This window comes from Bidens hawaiensis, unplaced genomic scaffold (assembly GCF_021521415.1).
Source record: "Bidens hawaiensis isolate Kalapana, Puna unplaced genomic scaffold, B.hawaiensis_p1.1 tig00005481_1, whole genome shotgun sequence".
In the NCBI taxonomy this organism is placed as follows: domain Eukaryota; kingdom Viridiplantae; phylum Streptophyta; class Magnoliopsida; order Asterales; family Asteraceae; genus Bidens; species Bidens hawaiensis.
The window spans coordinates 260,923-279,186 of record NW_027491350.1 but is presented as its reverse complement, the minus strand read 5'-3'; the positions used below and the strand labels follow the sequence as shown (position 1 = coordinate 279,186).

At 36.2% G+C, this 18,264-nt stretch overlaps 5 protein-coding genes across 5 annotated transcripts; 2 read left to right on the top strand and 3 right to left on the bottom strand.

Annotated features, from left to right (window-relative positions):
• Positions 1-847: 847 nt before the first annotated feature.
• Positions 848-2,547, bottom strand: LOC143629901 (putative membrane protein At1g16860). The gene is made up of 4 exons (XM_077099047.1): positions 1,741-2,547; positions 1,505-1,651; positions 1,218-1,429; positions 848-1,143 (listed from the first exon to the last, which is right to left on the bottom strand). The coding sequence occupies exons 1-4, from the start codon at positions 2,536-2,538 to the stop codon at positions 951-953; spliced, it is 1,350 nt and encodes a 449-aa protein (XP_076955162.1). The 5' UTR covers positions 2,539-2,547; the 3' UTR covers positions 848-950.
• Positions 2,548-6,427: 3,880 nt separating this feature from the next.
• LOC143629878 (uncharacterized) lies at positions 6,428-6,718 on the bottom strand. The gene has a single exon (XM_077099027.1). It carries the CDS (start codon positions 6,715-6,717, stop codon positions 6,445-6,447), a length of 273 nt encoding a protein of 90 aa, XP_076955142.1. The 5' UTR covers position 6,718; the 3' UTR covers positions 6,428-6,444.
• A 2,061-nt stretch (positions 6,719-8,779) lies between these two features.
• On the top strand, positions 8,780-9,572 carry LOC143629877 (uncharacterized). Its single transcript, XM_077099026.1, has one exon. The coding sequence runs from the start codon at positions 8,874-8,876 to the stop codon at positions 9,495-9,497; it is 624 nt and encodes a 207-aa protein (XP_076955141.1). The 5' UTR covers positions 8,780-8,873; the 3' UTR covers positions 9,498-9,572.
• A 2,869-nt stretch (positions 9,573-12,441) lies between these two features.
• On the top strand, positions 12,442-12,858 carry LOC143629852 (uncharacterized). The gene has a single exon (XM_077099011.1). It carries the CDS (start codon positions 12,442-12,444, stop codon positions 12,856-12,858), a length of 417 nt encoding a protein of 138 aa, XP_076955126.1.
• A 566-nt stretch (positions 12,859-13,424) lies between these two features.
• LOC143629851 (uncharacterized) lies at positions 13,425-17,427 on the bottom strand. Its single transcript, XM_077099010.1, has 7 exons — positions 16,912-17,427; positions 16,324-16,461; positions 16,014-16,259; positions 15,598-15,711; positions 14,374-14,556; positions 14,051-14,268; positions 13,425-13,980 (listed from the first exon to the last, which is right to left on the bottom strand). Exons 1-7 carry the CDS (start codon positions 17,425-17,427, stop codon positions 13,680-13,682), a joined length of 1,716 nt encoding a protein of 571 aa, XP_076955125.1. The 3' UTR covers positions 13,425-13,679.
• Between the last annotated feature and the right edge of the window lie 837 nt (positions 17,428-18,264).

Below are 18,264 nucleotides of genomic sequence, written 5' to 3'. Positions count from 1 at the left end.
ACGGGTTAAAACCAAGGTCCAGTTGCCAGCCAAAAATTAGAAAATAAAATTAATTAAAAATTTTAAAAATAAGAAGTTTTTTTTTAAAAAATGTCCGATTTGGGTCGACTAGGTTCGACAACTGATTAATGGGACCGTTTAGCTAAAAATGCATTGGCCTAGGGGCACCTAGCGATTAATCCCTATCCAGGGTCAATTTTTACAACACTATATACGGTCAAGTAGTTTATCCTTCATCCGAACCACTATACAGAGATTGTTTGTACTGTGATATCTTTCAATTTCCTATCCTAGGTTTGAGTTGCTTGTTGAAAAAAGAAACATATTCACACCCTCTAGGTTTCAGCATAGTTGATCAAGAATCAACAGCTTGTAAAACTGGAAGGTCGCTCACTTTGAGCCCTCCTCCCTCTTTTTTATTAAAAATTTGTATCGAGTTCGGCTTTCCTATGTTTTCGTCCGAGCCTTACCACCGAAAACAGTGACATCTCAAAATTTAAGCTTATGCGTGATAATATACTGTAAAGATGATCAAAAGTACAGTTAAGATATTGCGGCCATGTGGTTCCATCTGATCCAAATATTGTTGTTTGGTTGTTTATTATTAGTGTGTTGCGATTGATCCCCTATTCATGTTTCATGTCTTAAGATTTGACTACTGATCATTTGTTTCAAAGACCATTTGAATCAACTAATATTATAACCAAAAATGGAAACAAGAAGACAGGGAGGTGCAAAAAGAAAGAAAGAGATCACATGTTGAAAGCAGCAATTGAACACCAGCCAACCTCCCTTCACATAATCAAACACCACTCTTCTTCCATCAAAAACCTATTCACACCAACATCATACAACAACTGCAACACACCCCAAACCACTAACTAGTATCTACTACCTCGCTATATATTATATATAGATGTATATCATAAAAATAGATGATTCCTTCCCACCTACACGGGTATGACATCCACTTTGGATGCATCTTCGCACCTCAAGACTACCCCCTCGAGGCTTCTTGGCAGCATACAACTTGTCCATTGGCACCCTGTTATGAATCCTTCTGCAGGGGGCACTATCATTAGCACGTTCTCGTTCCTCTGCACCACTCCCATCACGCTTACCGTGCTCCCTTCCTTGATGTACCTATTCATTTATCATCATTATTATTTATTTATTTATTATTACAACAAAGAAAGAAAGCATCAACAGGAACTTACCCTTCTTTCAATCTCATGACACGATCATTGCTTGCCAGGTTTCTCTTGCCCATCCATCTTATGAAGTCCGGGGACAAGTCTTTATTCAAAGGGTCGACTTCAACAACCACAGACTCGTCCACATAAGGGGTCACTCTTGCTCCATACCCTGTCTTCACCAATGCTCTTAATCCAGATTGGAAATCCGATATGTAGAAATCCACCACGTGCCTCTGCCATCAACCAAACACCATGTTAATCGTTAAACCACAAAACCAAAGGAACCAGCTAGCCAACTAGCTACTCACTTCTGTTGACCGCAGCCCCCAGCTGAACCTACGATGCGTAGGGTTGGAGTCCCATCCTCGATACTCGTATAAGCTTGTACAAGTATACACGCATCTCGGCATCTTTTGGAAGGTTGACTCCAAAGGTACATTCCCACATGTCACCACCTTCACAGATCAATTCAAACCATCATCGCATATTTGCATTGCAAGTAAAATATAATCAACGACAAAGGAGGGAAGAAAAAAGAGAGTACCCCGGAAACCTTGACATACTGGCCATCTTTTGCAGTTCTGAGTTCAGCATCCGGATAACAAGCTATAAAACCAATGATAGACTGCCTGCCATAACAAGTATTCCAAGTGAACAATGCAGCAACAACGATGAAAAGAACCACCACCACGACCAGGAGGATACCATTGTGAACCGCCCCAAGAATAAAAGCACCAGCAATAAATCCCATCATAAACAGTAGAATCATGGACCACATAATTATCTTAGGGAAACCCTTGTTGAAGGAATAGTCATCCTCTTTGGTAAGAGTGGTGACCGCTTGACCATGGACTTTGATCGAACCCTTGGAGTCCAGAGGACCCGAAAACTTCCGTGGAGCCCCGGATGAATTGAGGGGCCCCGAAGAGATCGGGCCAGACGTAATCAGCCCCGTCATAGGCAGCACAGGTGGCAGAGGACCTGAATTTCTCATAGGTGTGACTCCACCAGATTGAGGACCCGAACCGGAAGACTTCTTTATGGGCTCGCCGTGCTTGCTTAGCGGGCCAGAGTTTGACTTGTTGACATTAGACCTGGCAGCATTAGGTATTGGGCCGGAATGTGAAGGAGCGGTTGCGGTTAAGGGGCCAGACCTCCTTGGCTTGGAGGCGTCGGTGTTGATATCAAACATCTTTCCCAGCTCTCCTGACTTTTTGATGTCACCGCCGGTGTAAACCATGGCTGAAGAAGTCATTGTTGGAGGCCTTTCTTTGGGCTGCTCGGGGCGGCCTGATACATAAAGGCCATTACTCAGCTGATGAGACGGGAACCTGGAACCCATCCTCTTCCTGAGCAAGATTAATAATATAAATTATTAATTAAGGAAAAGTAATTGGTCAAGAGGTAAATGGAAAGTCTCCATTGTTTCAGGTTTCAATTAATTAACAATACCTAAGCAAGAGTATTATAGTAAAAGAAAATGGCATAGGGGATAAAGACCAAGCAAGCAAAGGGTTAAAATAAGCATAAAGAAAAGGTAGATCTCGGGGTATAAGAGCAGATCCAGAAGCAGAAACAGACTCCATTGTTATAGTAAAGGTATAAGTGAAGAAGAGGTACCTTGAAGAGAGGAATCAATGAAATCAGAGGCAGGTGGTGTTGATGTGAATGTATGTAGAAAACATAATAATAATAATAATCTTCTCTTTTCTTTTCGTCTCTTCAACTCAACTCCACTAACTCAAGTGGTTTGGTTTGGTGGTTGTGGTTGTGGTTGTGGTTGTGGTTGTGTTCCTCTCCCAAAAACACTCACTTTGGAAAACAAAAAGAGAACTTCAGTGGGTAGGAGAGAGAGAGAGAGAGAGAGAGAGAGAGAGAGAGGGAAAGTGGTTACTGGTTAGTGGGGGTACTTATTATTAATTATTATTATTATTATTATTATTATTATTATTATTAGCAGCAGCAGCAGCAGCAGCAGCAGTATAGTATAGTAGACGGATGGATAAATGAATGCATACGAAAAAACCCACTTACTCCTGGATTTATTCCTTTCTATGCTCTTATTTTGTCTACACTTTCATACCCTAACTATGTTAAATCTTTCAAAATTTTATTTATTTATATTTATATATATTGAAGAAGAAAAGCACAAAATAAACTATCTATTCTTTTCGATTATCTAAAATTAAAAATGAATGAAATTTTTTTCATCTCTGTTGATATTAGTAAACAAATTTCACTTATTTATAGTATTTTATACAACTTACACATTACCTACACGTACACATGTCTAGGTAATATGTAAAAAATTTCAAAACAAACAAATAAATTATAGCATGCAAACGTACGTAAAAAAAACATTTTTGCTTTACATAATACCTTAAAACAATTTACGTCTTTGATTTTAGGTAATGGTATTTTTATTTTTTAGGTTGGGGGGGGGGGGGTTGAGTTTTGCTTCAGAAGGTCAATAGACCATGTATGTTTTGTTGGTTCTATTTTTTTTCTTTCTTTATAATGGAAACTTTCATTAACACGACACAACTAGCAAGACTGAAGACGCTAGAGGCCCAAACTTTAAAACAACATTAGAAATCAAAAGCTTATTTTTGTTATATAAGCCACGTATATTTGCATATGTTTATGCACACAAGCATGACATGTTATATGGTACGTATAACCGTATTGTTTTAACATTTAAGCCGCCCACCGTTTCTACCTACATTGGCTACTCTTATAACATGAAAACAAATGCATATTTTTAAACATTATAGTAAAGCTTTAAAAAAAGTGTATCTCAAAAGCGAGAGCATGCAGTAATTTTTTTATCTCAAAAAAACATGTAACACAAGTTTTTCTTAAAATTAAAAAGAATTTAGTGATTTAACAGAAAATAGAAATAAGAAAGCATTCCTCACTCACATATACTGGTTTATTTCACCAACAAACTTTTTTCCTTTTCATCACGCCATGGACTTAAAACTCCATACAAACAAAAGAAATCAACTTGAAGGTCTAATGATTAGAAATGATGTCCATAACATGTGTTTTGTTTTTCCTTCACGCATACAACAATAAAAGAAAATTCATTTATTTAGGTGTTCCACACCAAATTCAAATCTCTGATGCTCCCGCCAAAACCTGCAAATCATAATTAAATGTTCAAATCATAACAAGAACCTATACACTGAAAGTACACCAAAATATAACACAACAGATTGTTAGCATATCCTATCTCTTTATATCACTGAATTTTAAAGCCACAGGATAGATCCGCAACATATTTCTCATTGCAAAGCAAGCACTCTCCAATACAGCTTTATATATATCAACTATCAAGTGTCAAAACAACTTATCAGGTATCGATTTGAGGCATGCACCTAAATCTTTGAAATAATACTATCTACTAATTCCTCAAAGATTCAATTGATAAGCTATTCATAAGCATCTTTGTGAACCTTTTTTTTTCTCTATTAGTCTATATCATTTGATTTACCCTTCACAAAGGTCGGGTTTAGTCCCTCATGTGTCAGTGCGATATAACACGTGAGTACTCGTGCATTCTAGAGTTAAAGCGTATCAAAAATAAAATCTACAGTATCCAAAAATACAGAATGATACAGCCTGCTAATCTTTATTCCTTTACAAAGGAAATATATACAGATGAGTTCATGGGTGAAGATATACATATATGTGATACACGGAATAGAGATTTGCTTAGCCCAAAGTTTGGGGATACTGGGATGTGTTCATATATGCATGAACATACAGACAAATGCAAAATCAAAACCAGAAAAAGAATTATTCAACACTGAGATTGAGCATTGAACACATGGTCATGTTTAAGTCTTATCACGCTAATCATGCCTCCTCTCATGCAAGCATAGCATGCATACTAATGTACGCATAAGACTTTTATACATGTATTTGTATTTTGTAATCAGCAATAATAAAAGATTGTCAAAACCACATATGATGTGCCTGCAGTCTGCACATCACTAAAAGCCCAAACCAGGAGTAAAGGCACCCATACCTCCTAGCAAGTTAGCTGCAACCCTTGAGAGTCAACTAGGTATAACCTTAAAACCTATAGCAATCCAACTTGTTTGCTCTTCAGGTTCACTTTGGCCCCATTTTCCGGTATCTTGTGCTATTCCCACAAGTATACGCTTTCAACTTATTATCATATTCAATCACCCATAAAATTAGTATTTACAATTAAAAGACTCGGTTTCGATTATACAATGCAAGTTAATAGATACCAGAAAACAAAAGCTTGATTTTATTGAAAAGGTAAGATAGTTGGCCCAATTCAAGAGGGACTGATAGTCTGATCTCCAATACAAAAACACTTAATAATCAAATAAACAAGACTAAGACAACTAAAACATGAAATGCAATACTTAAAACATAATTTCGCAGTTACTACCTCCTATCAGCCCCTAAGGCCATGAGGTATACTCTAACCCCTTTTAACTCCACATAAGCTCCACATCACTCATTTTTCTCTCTTTCACTCCGTCTCATCCAAAGGAAATGGTTTAATCCATAATTAATACATGTTGTTTCTTTTAACCCATTCATAATCCATGAGCCATTTTAACAAGCTTAACACTAGTGAGGAGTGGTTTAACGCATGTTTGAAGTGCCATGTCATTTTAAGTTAGTTGGGTGTTAGAGTATACCCCATGGCCTAACAGTCAAAAGTTAACTGTCTCAACCCCCCACTAATTCAGCCCTAACCTTTGCTCCAGATTAACTGGGTCAAGGTAACTGAACCGAGACCTTTTGGACCCGCTGATAAGGTGAAGTTGTATCACAAGATCAATCCTTTTTGAAAAATCCATCTTAAATTATTAGCACACAAATAGCACATGTCAGTTGGTACTAGTTAAACGTCTCCTATAGTCATTAGCATCCATCTCACCTTAAGTATAATTCAAGCATCACCAAAGGAGTAAAGAAACTTTGGAATTTTTAATTTATCTATTTCGCACTATCGTTCTAAACTTTAGCTTAATAATATGTCCATAGTAGACATCACCAAATAGTGCTAATGATCTTCCCTTATTCAACGACATGCTTCAACAACACTTTAGGGCTAATGCCACAATTCCCATAAAAAAGGCAACAAACAAACATCCCATGTTAACTAGCACCTAAGGACAATCAATTGATGATCAACATAAATACAATTCAAATCATCAAATTCATTTGTGAGCTAAAATACCTGGATCGGATGAGCAACTCAATGGGCGCCGTGCTCTTTGGCATGTTGCTGGTGTTCAAGGTGGCGGCGTTCCTCAGGAAGGGCGACAAGGTATGAGAAGATCATGCCACCAAAGCATACGTGATAGAGCGGTACAATCGAATCGGTCTGGATGTATTTGGCATGGTAATTGTCCAATGATCTCTGGATAAAATTCTTGGCGTTGCTTGTTGTCACCAGTGGCTTCACGTGCGCCGGCACGTCTTTCACCTTCAATCCCCTGATCTCGTTGAAAAACTTCCTCATCGCCATTTTCGCTCAAACCCTAATTTTGTTGATTCTAGGCGGAAATCCTTTTATTACGTTACCGATCAGTACCAGTGCCGGTAACGGGTCGGGTATACCTAAATGTAATTGGGCTGTCGATGTCTAAATCAATATCGGGCCGAATTGACATGGTGTTGGGCCTCGATATGTAACTTGGGCAAAGGACTATTGTTTTAGTAACAACAACTACGCTACTACCAATCTTTAGTAACCATGCATGCCACTACCAATAATAACTAGTACCTTGTTATTGATTTTGAGTCTCTTTAGATTATCACCGCAAATGCTGGTCACTGACTGGGAAGCTACTCATGGACCTTGCCTAGGGCGTTGTCCCTTTGAACCCATGGGTTCTTTGGCTCTCGAAATTACACATCCTTTCTTGTGTCATTGTATATAGTGAGGGTTTCTCATTTAATCTTTAAGTAATCTCGATTGCCTAAAGCAGTTTGACGACACTAAAATTACCAACAGTTACTAATTAATAAGAGTTCATCTGTCTGTGATACAAACTACATGTGTTCGCTGTCCATAGACTAGTTATGCATGCGATTGTAGTATTTTAGATGATATCAACTTTAATAATTAATATTATTCCCTATGTATAAAATCCTATAATACAAATTATCAATAAGATTCTTCTGTTTGCAGTTTAGGGTTTAATTCTTTTTATAGTTTTGGTCATGTACTATATATATATGTTTATTGGTTCGGATATCGGTTACTTCCGATCCCTTTGTTTGGAATTGAAATTTTGTTGTCCATAACCGATATCCGAATCGATCTAAATTCGCAATTGTCTAACTGGACCGAGTTCAACCTAAGTCAATTCGGTTCGGTTTTGCTTCAAAACCGTGCTTAAAAACCGTTCACGAGTATCAGTTTTGCCTTGGTTTGCTCCCTGTTTTTGTTTCGAACATTATTTTTTGTATCGGATCTGCAATTAGATGACTAGGTAATTGGGTTCTATAGGGTTGGGCCATTAAGAAAAACTCACAAACATAAACCATAGTTACATCAAAAACGTAATAACATAAAAAAACATAGTTATTTGGTTTAACCGAATAAACCAAATTCAAGCTTTTGTATGTCAGATTCGAAAACTGAATTCACAATTCGGATCGATTTCTTTGGTCACAGATACAGTTCGATATTAGTTTTTCTTCTTTCACATCCCAAGTTTGGCTTGACAATGGTTCTTATTGAGCCAAGTGTTGAAGCACTTAATGCCTGAGCCATTAACTCTAGCAGCAACAGCGATACAGTTTAAAATAAAACTTTTGTAAGATCTTATAGTTGTACGACCCACCCACCGACACCTGTGTGAGTGTGGTCCTTAAAAACTGAAGAGATTAATGGAGATGAGACTGAGTTAGAGTTAATTATCTGCAGCTTCTGTGTCTCATTAATACTGAAGGTCACACTCACATGCATTTCTTGAAACTTAAACCCATTTCATTATTATATCATATGCATATGCATATGCTCCTCTATATTATTTACCAGCAACTTGTCTTCACCACCACTTTCTTCATATTCTAAGCAAATTTAACTTGATTAAAACTTCACTTGGATTTAAGAAAACATATATAATTTCTTAAGGCATTGATTAGTTGTACGTTAAATAGGGGCTACCCATTGTCATTTGACCAAGCTAGCATGCATGTGTTTGTGTGCAGACCTAGTTGCATTGCTTGTTATTAAAGATAACTTACCCACAAATCATATGCCAATTGTATTCTATTCTATTCCAATATATATAATATAAATGTCAAATATTAGAATAAACATGAGCACAGGGCAAGTTGAATTCCACCACTGATTACCCAATCAATGCACCCATGATTGATCCCTCCATCTTCAACTCTAATCATTCCGCAACTAACAATGCACAATATATTAATCAACAGAAATACTGCTTATTTTGTCTACAAACTAACTAATAGATTAATTAATACTTCTTAAACATATGCCTAGCTAGCTAGCTAGCTACTAATATAAATAGACTTGCAGGTTATACATGGCAGCCACCTCTCCCTGCCCTTTTGGTACCTGCATACTCATATCCGGCCTTTTTACAAACACACGCACACCATCTCTTAGATCTCTCTCAACCATACCAGAAGAAGAATATAGCAAACATGGGTGATGTTAATGGACCACCACCATCACCAGCACCAACAAAGAAGTCCAACAAAATCAGAGACATTGTCAGGCTACAACAAATGCTCAAGAAGTGGAAGAAGGCCGCGTCTGCCACCAAGAACAACAACAACAATGACAACGACAACGACAACAGGAGCAATGCTGCTGCTCCTAACACCAACAGCAAGACAACAACTAAAGGACTCAACAAGTTCCTGAAGAAGACGCTATCCTTTTCCGATATCAGCAGTTCTCAGGGTGCGCAGGAAGATATTGTGGTGAAGAAAGGATACCTGGCTGTTTGGGTAGGGAGAGACGAGGATGCGATGAAGAAGTTCGTAATCCCTACAGACTACTTGGCACATCAAGCTTTTAGTGTTCTTCTACGAGACGCAGAAGAAGAGTTTGGATTCCAGCAAGAGGGAATCCTCAAGATTCCATGCGACGTCCCTCTTTTTGAGAGAATCTTAAGCCTGTTGTCGGACAACAAGAAACACCATCCTACTCTCAAATCTTCATCTTCAACATCCTCATTCTTCTTATACGACCAAGATCAGCAATCGCAGCATGGCAGCTCTACTTTAAAGACCCCTCCTACTACTCCATTGTACTGTCGATAGATCGATGACTTCACTCATCTCATGATCTCCTTTTTTGGTCATTTAATTAGTTACATGTATGTTTACTCCTTTTGATCAATATCATCAACACTTTGTTTCTTAGTTTGTTGCTGCTATAGCTACTTAATTACTGATTAAGAATGCATGGCCTTGATCATAGATAATAATATTGCTACATTGTATGTGCATTTGACAAGTAAATGAATATGCTGTTTTTCTTTTTATAAAATTAGCTATGAAAGGAAGAAATAACAATGAATATGATCATTCAAGTGTTAAAACAAAATACAAAGGTAGGTATTATTCAACTACCTTCCCATTTGGATGGGGAACGCATACGCGTCTATATGTAGTTTTAAATAAAAGATACATAAAAAAAGATTGCTGGCCAAAGCTAGCACTGTATATAGATTATTGTTAGGAGATTTGGTTGATATTGTTTGTATTGTATTTGTACAAAATCACTATAATATCTATATGGTATGATGGGCCATGGACACATTATATATATCTTCTTTATATATGTATATATCTTATATGTTTCGGTTTATTTGTTTTTTCTTTCCTATCTTCGTTGTATCACCACAATCGCAGATCCTATCATCGCACCCCACTTGCCGTCACCTTGCCACCATGATGCTAGCTTTCACGCCATTATTTGTACCAATGTTGCAATAGGGGGTCCCATAGCCGTTATAGCCTAAAGTTCTTTTGTCACTTGAGTTTTTATTTGTTATTACATTACAATTGTTTACCCTCTTATGTCTACCGATTGATAATTAAGTATTGTATTATATTGTGAGATGGTAATGGTACGTAATTGATATTGTTTTCATTATCATTAAGTATATATATAGTTGTGACTTTTAATTTGGTGGTCCTTACTACTAAAAATATTATTAGTTTAATAAATATAGATCTATATATAGTGGAAAGGAAAGGACAGGATAGATGTACGAACTAATTAACCAAGTGGATGATTATACATACGTACCCAAGTTCTCCGGTGCAATTCACATGGCTATCCAATACCACCCATGTGGATTCACATGTGCCTTCATTTAACTGCAACTTCCATACTTCATTCTGTCTTTCATTTTTCTATACCAAATCTAATTGACTAATTAAACAGTGATGTATAATGTATTACTTACTATTAGCTTGCTAGCTAGATATATTTTAGAAGAGTAGGGTACTTTAACAAGATTTTATTAACAAATTCAAAAATTATTGTTTTCTAGAAAGTAAACGAGCTCTCCAAACTTGCGTATCTTGAATACTACACATTGACTTTTGCCACTTTCAACCGATAACACGAAAGAAAAACTGAAAAAAAAGAAGAGAGAATTTTATTGCTCCAGAATCAAGATTACATACAAAAACAATATATATATATATATATATATATATACACAAACATATGCGGCGCATATGTTGGGCGTATAACATATGTGCCGCATAACATATGCGACGCATATGCTGATGAACACAATATATGCGTTCGTACACATATACGCTACACTTTCAAGGTTGTTTGGCAATAATTTCTTTAAAAAAAAAAGTAAATTACTATTTTGGTATATGTAGTTTGGTCCATTTAACCATTTATGCTAAAAGCAAAGAAAGTTTTGACATCTCAATTCATGACGTTAACTTTTATTTGGTTAAGTACAAGAGTATATAACTATATAAGTCACTTTACATGTAACGACTATTTTATGTCGAAGTGATAACATTGTTTAATAGTTTGGGGGTCATGCGTGTCGTTTACTTAAAATAATATGTAAAATAATAACATAAAATACGTTTTAAAAAAAGGCAAATTGGATTTTGATAATCCCAGCTATCTGTTATTGGCCGATAACAATTTCAACTTAGTTTATTTCCATCAGTGGTCCCAAATTTAAAAAAATTGGCTTTCCCATTAGAAAAAAAAACTAACGATGTTAACTTAGCTCGAAACGATACTCCAAACAGTTTAATTTTTGTTAATTTGAAGTTCAAACACCCTATTTGAAGCACCAATCAAGCCGTTTGAAGCATCATTTGAAGCTAAGTTCTTTATCAATCAACTCGTTTCCTCCTTCCGATCAAAAGCTCTAAAAATCAGTTTAAAATTCGAAAAAAACTTAACGTTGTTAGGTTTTTTTTAACGGATGACCATTGAGAGCCGGATTTTTTAAATTTGGGACCACTTGTAGGAATAAACTAAATTAGGATTATTATCGGTAGATAACATTTAGTTGAGATTATTAAAAACCAATTTGCCTTAAAAAGAGGATTATTTATGTTATTATTGTCTTCTTATTATTAAGTGACACATAGTCCCAAAACTATTAAATTGTGTTACTAATTTACATAAATAGTCTTTATATGTAAAATGACAAATACTTTTAGACTTAACAAAAAAAAAATGATTAACATAGTTATTGTATGAGGGTGAAATGGTTACCAAATTCAGACGTGGGGATTGGATTGAAATGTCAAAAAAAAAAATCTTTTTTAATATTTTAAGAGCATTCACATCCTTTTCCATATCACCAAACCTAAAATTATACTAAAAATTATTACATTTTCGCTATCATTTTTAATTAAATTAAATAATACTTTTTATACATTTATTATTATTTCTCATCTCTTCTCCACTCACAATCATTTTCACATTATATTAAAAATTATAACGTGTGAGCAGTAACTTTTCGGAAACACCAAAAAACAATCAGTGACACTTTAAACCACTCTCTACATTATAAAATCTTATACTCACTAAATATGAGAGTTAGGAATAATATTTGTTAGGTTAGTAATAACAAAAAGGAAGATGATCCATAGGCCAAAGAGTAGGAATTAATGTTTGTTAAAGTAATAGCCCAACAGAACAGAAAAAACAACCCAGGCAGGCCCTGTAGCTAGGGTTTATCCTCAATTCCAAGGTTTATCGATTATGATGCAAGGGAACGGTGGTGCTGGTGCTGGTGCTGGTGCTGGTGCTCCTCCTGCGACTGGATTAAGACCAAAGGCAATGGCAGGAGGAGACAAGCAAAAGGTAAGGGCGAAGCTACCGAGCCCAAAGGAGATGGTGGCACACTACGAGTCCAAAGGGATGCAGCCACAGGAGGCTTCTCTTAAAGTCATCGACGACCTCCAGAACCTTCTCCTCAGGGTCATCTCCGCCAAGAAAACCAACGACGTCAACTCCCACTTGCTCAGGATTGAATCCAAGCTCGACTCTAAGCCCGGGTACCCGCAAACACTAGCCATTGGTGTTGCCTCTGGAGCCGTGTTTCATGTCTTGCCCCGTGTGGCTGCGGCTGTCGCCAATGTTTGGAATTCTGTCCGCTCGGCCACTTCTTCTAAATGATGTGTTTTTTATTGTACATGATTCTGTTGCTTAATTTTGTTCATTATGTTAAGACAGTTTGTTGTTAGTCAACAGCATGACCATGTTCATGTTCATGTTTCTGATTGCCCTAGCTTTATAGATCTTTAGACAGATGTAAATTAGCAACCATAAACTAATGTTAATGAATAAGCATAAACGGGTTTAACCAAAAAGTTTGGGGTTTGCTTGTTGATTATATAAGGGCGTGGATTAACCCGATAGGTGGTTCAACCCATTCCCTACTGAATTTTCAATTAATGAAATTTATGTTTTTTTAATTATTTTTATTTGAGTTAATAAATTTTATGTTTAGTATTTTTTTTATTTTGTATAGTTAAAAAAAAAAAAGTTCACCTCCATTTGTTTTACAGCTTGAATAAATTTCTTAAAACACACGGTCTCTACATGACACCCATCATCGATTGATCTTTCTCCATAATTCTCCATCCACCCCTAATACACACATAAACCAACTTTCCATTCACTGAATGTTTGGTTCGATCATGTCTAGCGATGAAAGTAAATTTACACATCTGTTGGCTTCATAATTTAAATAAGTTGATTATATACATCTGTTTGTTTCCTAACTTAAAAAGTTTACAGCTTTGTTTTAACCAAAGAGAAGTCCAGTAACTATATGAAACCTCAAAACAGACTATGTTGAATATTAAGACAACAAAAACACATACTCTAAGGTGGACAACAACTACAGCGCTGCATGGGAGGAGGAAGAGACCAGGTGTTGCATCAGCAGTAGTGAGCTGCCACATTTGCAAAAAGCAGCATCTATCCGACAGTAGTCATGTCATGTAGTCGGCTGCAAACTCTTCATCGTTCTTTCCCAGCATGTCTTTTAAGCTACACTCGCAATTCCTACCCTTGATCACCCAAAATCGTGGCTTTATCTTCTTCTCCAGGGAGTAACTAAAATATCTTGGATACTCCACCACCTCTTCCAGTGGCTTATGCATTGTGTTTACTAGAAACTCATATTTCGGCCTCAAAACCTCTTCAATACTGTACCCAAGCAACGGAGAGAACCTCCCCACCATAAATGCGATTTCCCTCTTCGATAACCCAATCTGTAACAAGTACCTCATTCTGCAAGAAATTATTATCACCATTACCGCCCATATAATATTACTATTATTCATATAATAAATAAAGTTACCTTGGAAGTAGAGAATTATTCACGTCACAGACAAAAAACTCTGGGTATTTTTTTATTACACGAGGAAGATGCTTCTTAGAAACACCGAGTTCACAAAGGAACTCAACTTTCTTCTTCAGTGTCTTATCAATGTTGGCCATGAAAATTTCAGGACATCGCCCAAGCACCCTTCCAACACTTTCTTCTTCAATTCCCAAATCTTTTAAATATGAAACCACCTGTTCGATTAATGAGCATGCGTTATCTATAAATCTATAATAGCAATGAAACTTAGATTAAAAGCTATTCTACACAATTGTCAAAAGGAGAAATGAATAACCAACCTGGAAAATTTCTTGTGGTTTCTGCATAAGTAGTTGTGGACTATTGGCGATAACTTTGTTTAGCTGCTTTTCTGTAACACCTATTTCATGCAATTCATCAATCATCAGCTTCAGTTTTGCAACTGAACAGCCTAAAATAAGCGGCCAGCTCCTGATTGCATGGCGAATGCTAACTTCTACTACCTATCATGAAATGTTATCACAATTTACAGGCTATGAAACATGATTATTGATTAATAAATTTAAGCACAAGAAGCATGAAATAATGGAATCACTATTACTACCCCTAGTGTTAAAGGGAGAAAAACCAAATTTCCAAGAAACTAAATCTATGGAGAGTGCAAGAACAGGAGCTTAAAGATTCACATTAACATTTTTGTATAAACAAACTGTATGAGAAATTAATGGTTTGTATATTACATATTTGAAAATGGTTATAATATATTAATTATAGAGTTTAAAAACTTTGGTTCGAAACTGAGGTGTACTGCTTAACAAGCAATGCACATACCAATGCTGGCTATAGGTTTACTGATAGGAAAACTCTTTTAGTATGCAACAAGTGCAAAACTAAATTCCCAAGTAAATATATGAATATGCATAAACAATAAATAAGAACAAAACAAACAGACAGGCGTAGTAGAATCCCACTCATAGCAATGCTACTGGACATTGGTAGGGATCGGGGAGGGTAGGGCAGGGGCAAATCTTTCCTCTATCCCAAAAGAAAGAGAGGCTCCAAAATGCTCTTCTTGGCATCTGTAGTATATAATATTATCATGTGCAACATGGAATCAAAACTATACAAAACGTACCAAAATAATAGTAGTAAACTACTCAAGTACTAATAACACAAAATGTTGAAAGGCAAGAACAGTATATAAGAAGTAAGACGTATGTATATGTAACAGATAATACGCATACGAGAACATGTACGTGTATTCATATTTCATGCATGAATCATTAAAGGTATAAACACTGAAAAACACTAAATTTATAAGTTTTGGTAAAAGAAAGGACCGTGAAGAATGTCTAACAGGAGCAAGCCCCAGCTGCTAAAGTAAATGACTGATCAAAGATCCATATTAGTAATTTATATAGCAGGGTAGAAGTTTGAGATCCACATAAAACAAAAGCATATAACTTTATTCAGTAAATCTAATGCACTGCATAATAATCATAGTACTTTTAGCTGACCATGCAATGGAGTATGAGATTACATACCTTATCTGCATATAAAAAAGAAAAGATTTCCTCATAATTTTTTCCAATGCTTGTAGAAAGAATCCAGGGATACTTCAGTAGCATCTTACCAAACTCTGTATCCTCTCCATACACCTAAATACTAGTACTGATAAGTGACTTCATCGGCAACAAGATATTTAAAAAATTACATTGTAACAACAAATTTTACTCGGGTTTATGATCATATACTGTTTCCTGGAGCTACACAAAAGGAAACTACATTTACAAGGATAAGATAGATGAAGAAACACATTTATAAAAGTTCTGCTAAGTCGTGTGATTAAATGCACGTCTTAGGAAGACAGACGAGCTTAGAAGAGACTAGGTGTTGCATGGAAAGATAATATATGACAATAAAGAAGCTAATTGTATATATGCTGCAAATATAATAATACCTTTGCAAAAACTTGCATTCTTGGTTTAATATCTTTCTCAATGTCATAGAAAAGTACCGGAGGATACAACAAAAGAACATTTCGGATGCAACCCTTAGGGACTCCAACAAATTCAAGGAAATCTACCACCTGCTTCATATTTGACTCTACAGACAGCAAAAGCAGCCTAGGAAATGATTCGATTAGGTAGCGAAAAGACCCATCTCCAGAACCCAACAAAGCCAGACCTCCACGCCTCGCTTGAATCTACATCAACAATACAATTAACAAAGCAATGACTGAGGTGAGAAACCAAACCAGCAAAATTTACCTTCTCAAGAAATGATAAGGTGTGCTGCAAATCATCATCAACTGATACTGATAAATGCATCATCATTCGGCGAGCAGTCTTTTCAATTGACACTTTCCCATCCACATCCGAAAACAATATTCCTTTCACATACTTGATCTACAAGCAAATGCCAAACAATAACTAACTTTGCCATGTATAAAATAAGCTCAAGGAAAACTTTAAAGTAATATATACTATCCATACCTACACGTTGATTGATAACAGTGTTGAAAAAATCAATATTAATCTGCAACCACTAATCGGTGATCCACTGATTAATTTTTGGTTATTAATTACTAATAGGTCTAATCAGCCCTAAGTCCAGCGATTTTGGTCCTGAGTGGGTTGAGGGGCGGTTAAATCTGTCTACTTCAAAATTTTACATATAAAAATGTGTATATATAATTTTGAAAAACTGCGCATAAAAATTCCAATCTTTTTAATCCAGATTAATCACTAGTCGGTATCCCACTCGCCAACCAGCGCCTAGCAAGTTCTACAACACTGATTGATAAAATAACAACATTAAAGTGACTATTAAGTAAATCTTCATATTAAAAAAGATACCTTTTGGATGAGGTTCGGAGGCGTATGAGTCGAAAGATAGCGAGCAATATGCATAGCAGAAGGCAAAGGCAGACCCACCATACTCTCCAACACAGGGACCAAACCCTTGTCCCCCTTCTGTTTCCCCATCTCAAACACCTTCTTCTTATAACTCCCGGTCGACCAAAACAGTTCATCGAGCTCCCGAACACCGTCCATCAGCATCTCAACATACTTGGGTGAATTCACAGCGATTTCCATTGATTCCTCCACTGAAACTCCATTTTCCACTAGTATATCGGATACGGCCTCTATAGCTGCTGCTTGATTTTGGGTTTCGTCTGCATAATTGTTGTTGGCGTTAGGAGAACAATATAATTTAAATTGTTTCTTGATTTTGCGACTATGAACAACGCCTGTGGGGTGCAATTGAAGCGGGAAGCATAGACGGAGAGTATTGTTATTAGACCAATAATTATAATCTGTTGGAGGCTGAAAGAGGGATGAAACTCGCATATCTGTTACTGCGAAAGACATCGTCTTTAAGAGTTAAAACCCTCGGCTCTGTTCTTAGATTTATGTACGGGAGATAAAACAGCATTATTATTATTATTATTATTATTATTATTAATTGATGAAGTTGTTCAAACAAGTGAAAATGTCAAAAATAATACAAGGTTGTTGCATGTCTATGACAAAATAAATAATTACAAACTTGTGTGATCCCCTGAATGCTATATATCACTGGTAGAAAAAGGTTAAAAAGAAAACCATTGACTTATGAATGAAGTGGAATCGTAAATGACACATTAAAAAGCCAATGTAGTCATAAGGTTGTAAACTTGTAATGGCATGTCAAATGGCTAGGGAATGGTCATCAGGTTGTCCATGACTCATACATGATAGCTATATGCAATGCATGTGTAAAAATGTAACTTAGATAATTAGGCCCGTCTCTCACCGAGCTTACTTAGAAATTACTATGATATCCCTTGCTACTTCTTGTGGTTCTTGCTTGGAATTTTGTGGGTGGTTTACGATTTTGGCTTTTGATTGGTTTGAAGGAGTACCACTTTACGTGTTTGATGATTATGGTCATATAAACGATAGATAAATTTTTTAAATTTGGTTTCTAAGGGTTGCATGTAAGTTTGTACATAAATGATAGTAGCAGTGGACTAGTGGGTGTAAGGATCATATGAGAAAAGTGTGCCAATACCCATGGGCTATGGTAGAATCAAGCACCACAAACAATATTGATATTTTGTGAGAACTCCACGCGACGCGACTCTTTTAGTATTATTAAGAACAAAAATCACATAAAATATAATAACCCTAAATCATCTATTTATCTAAAATTATTACTTGCTCGCC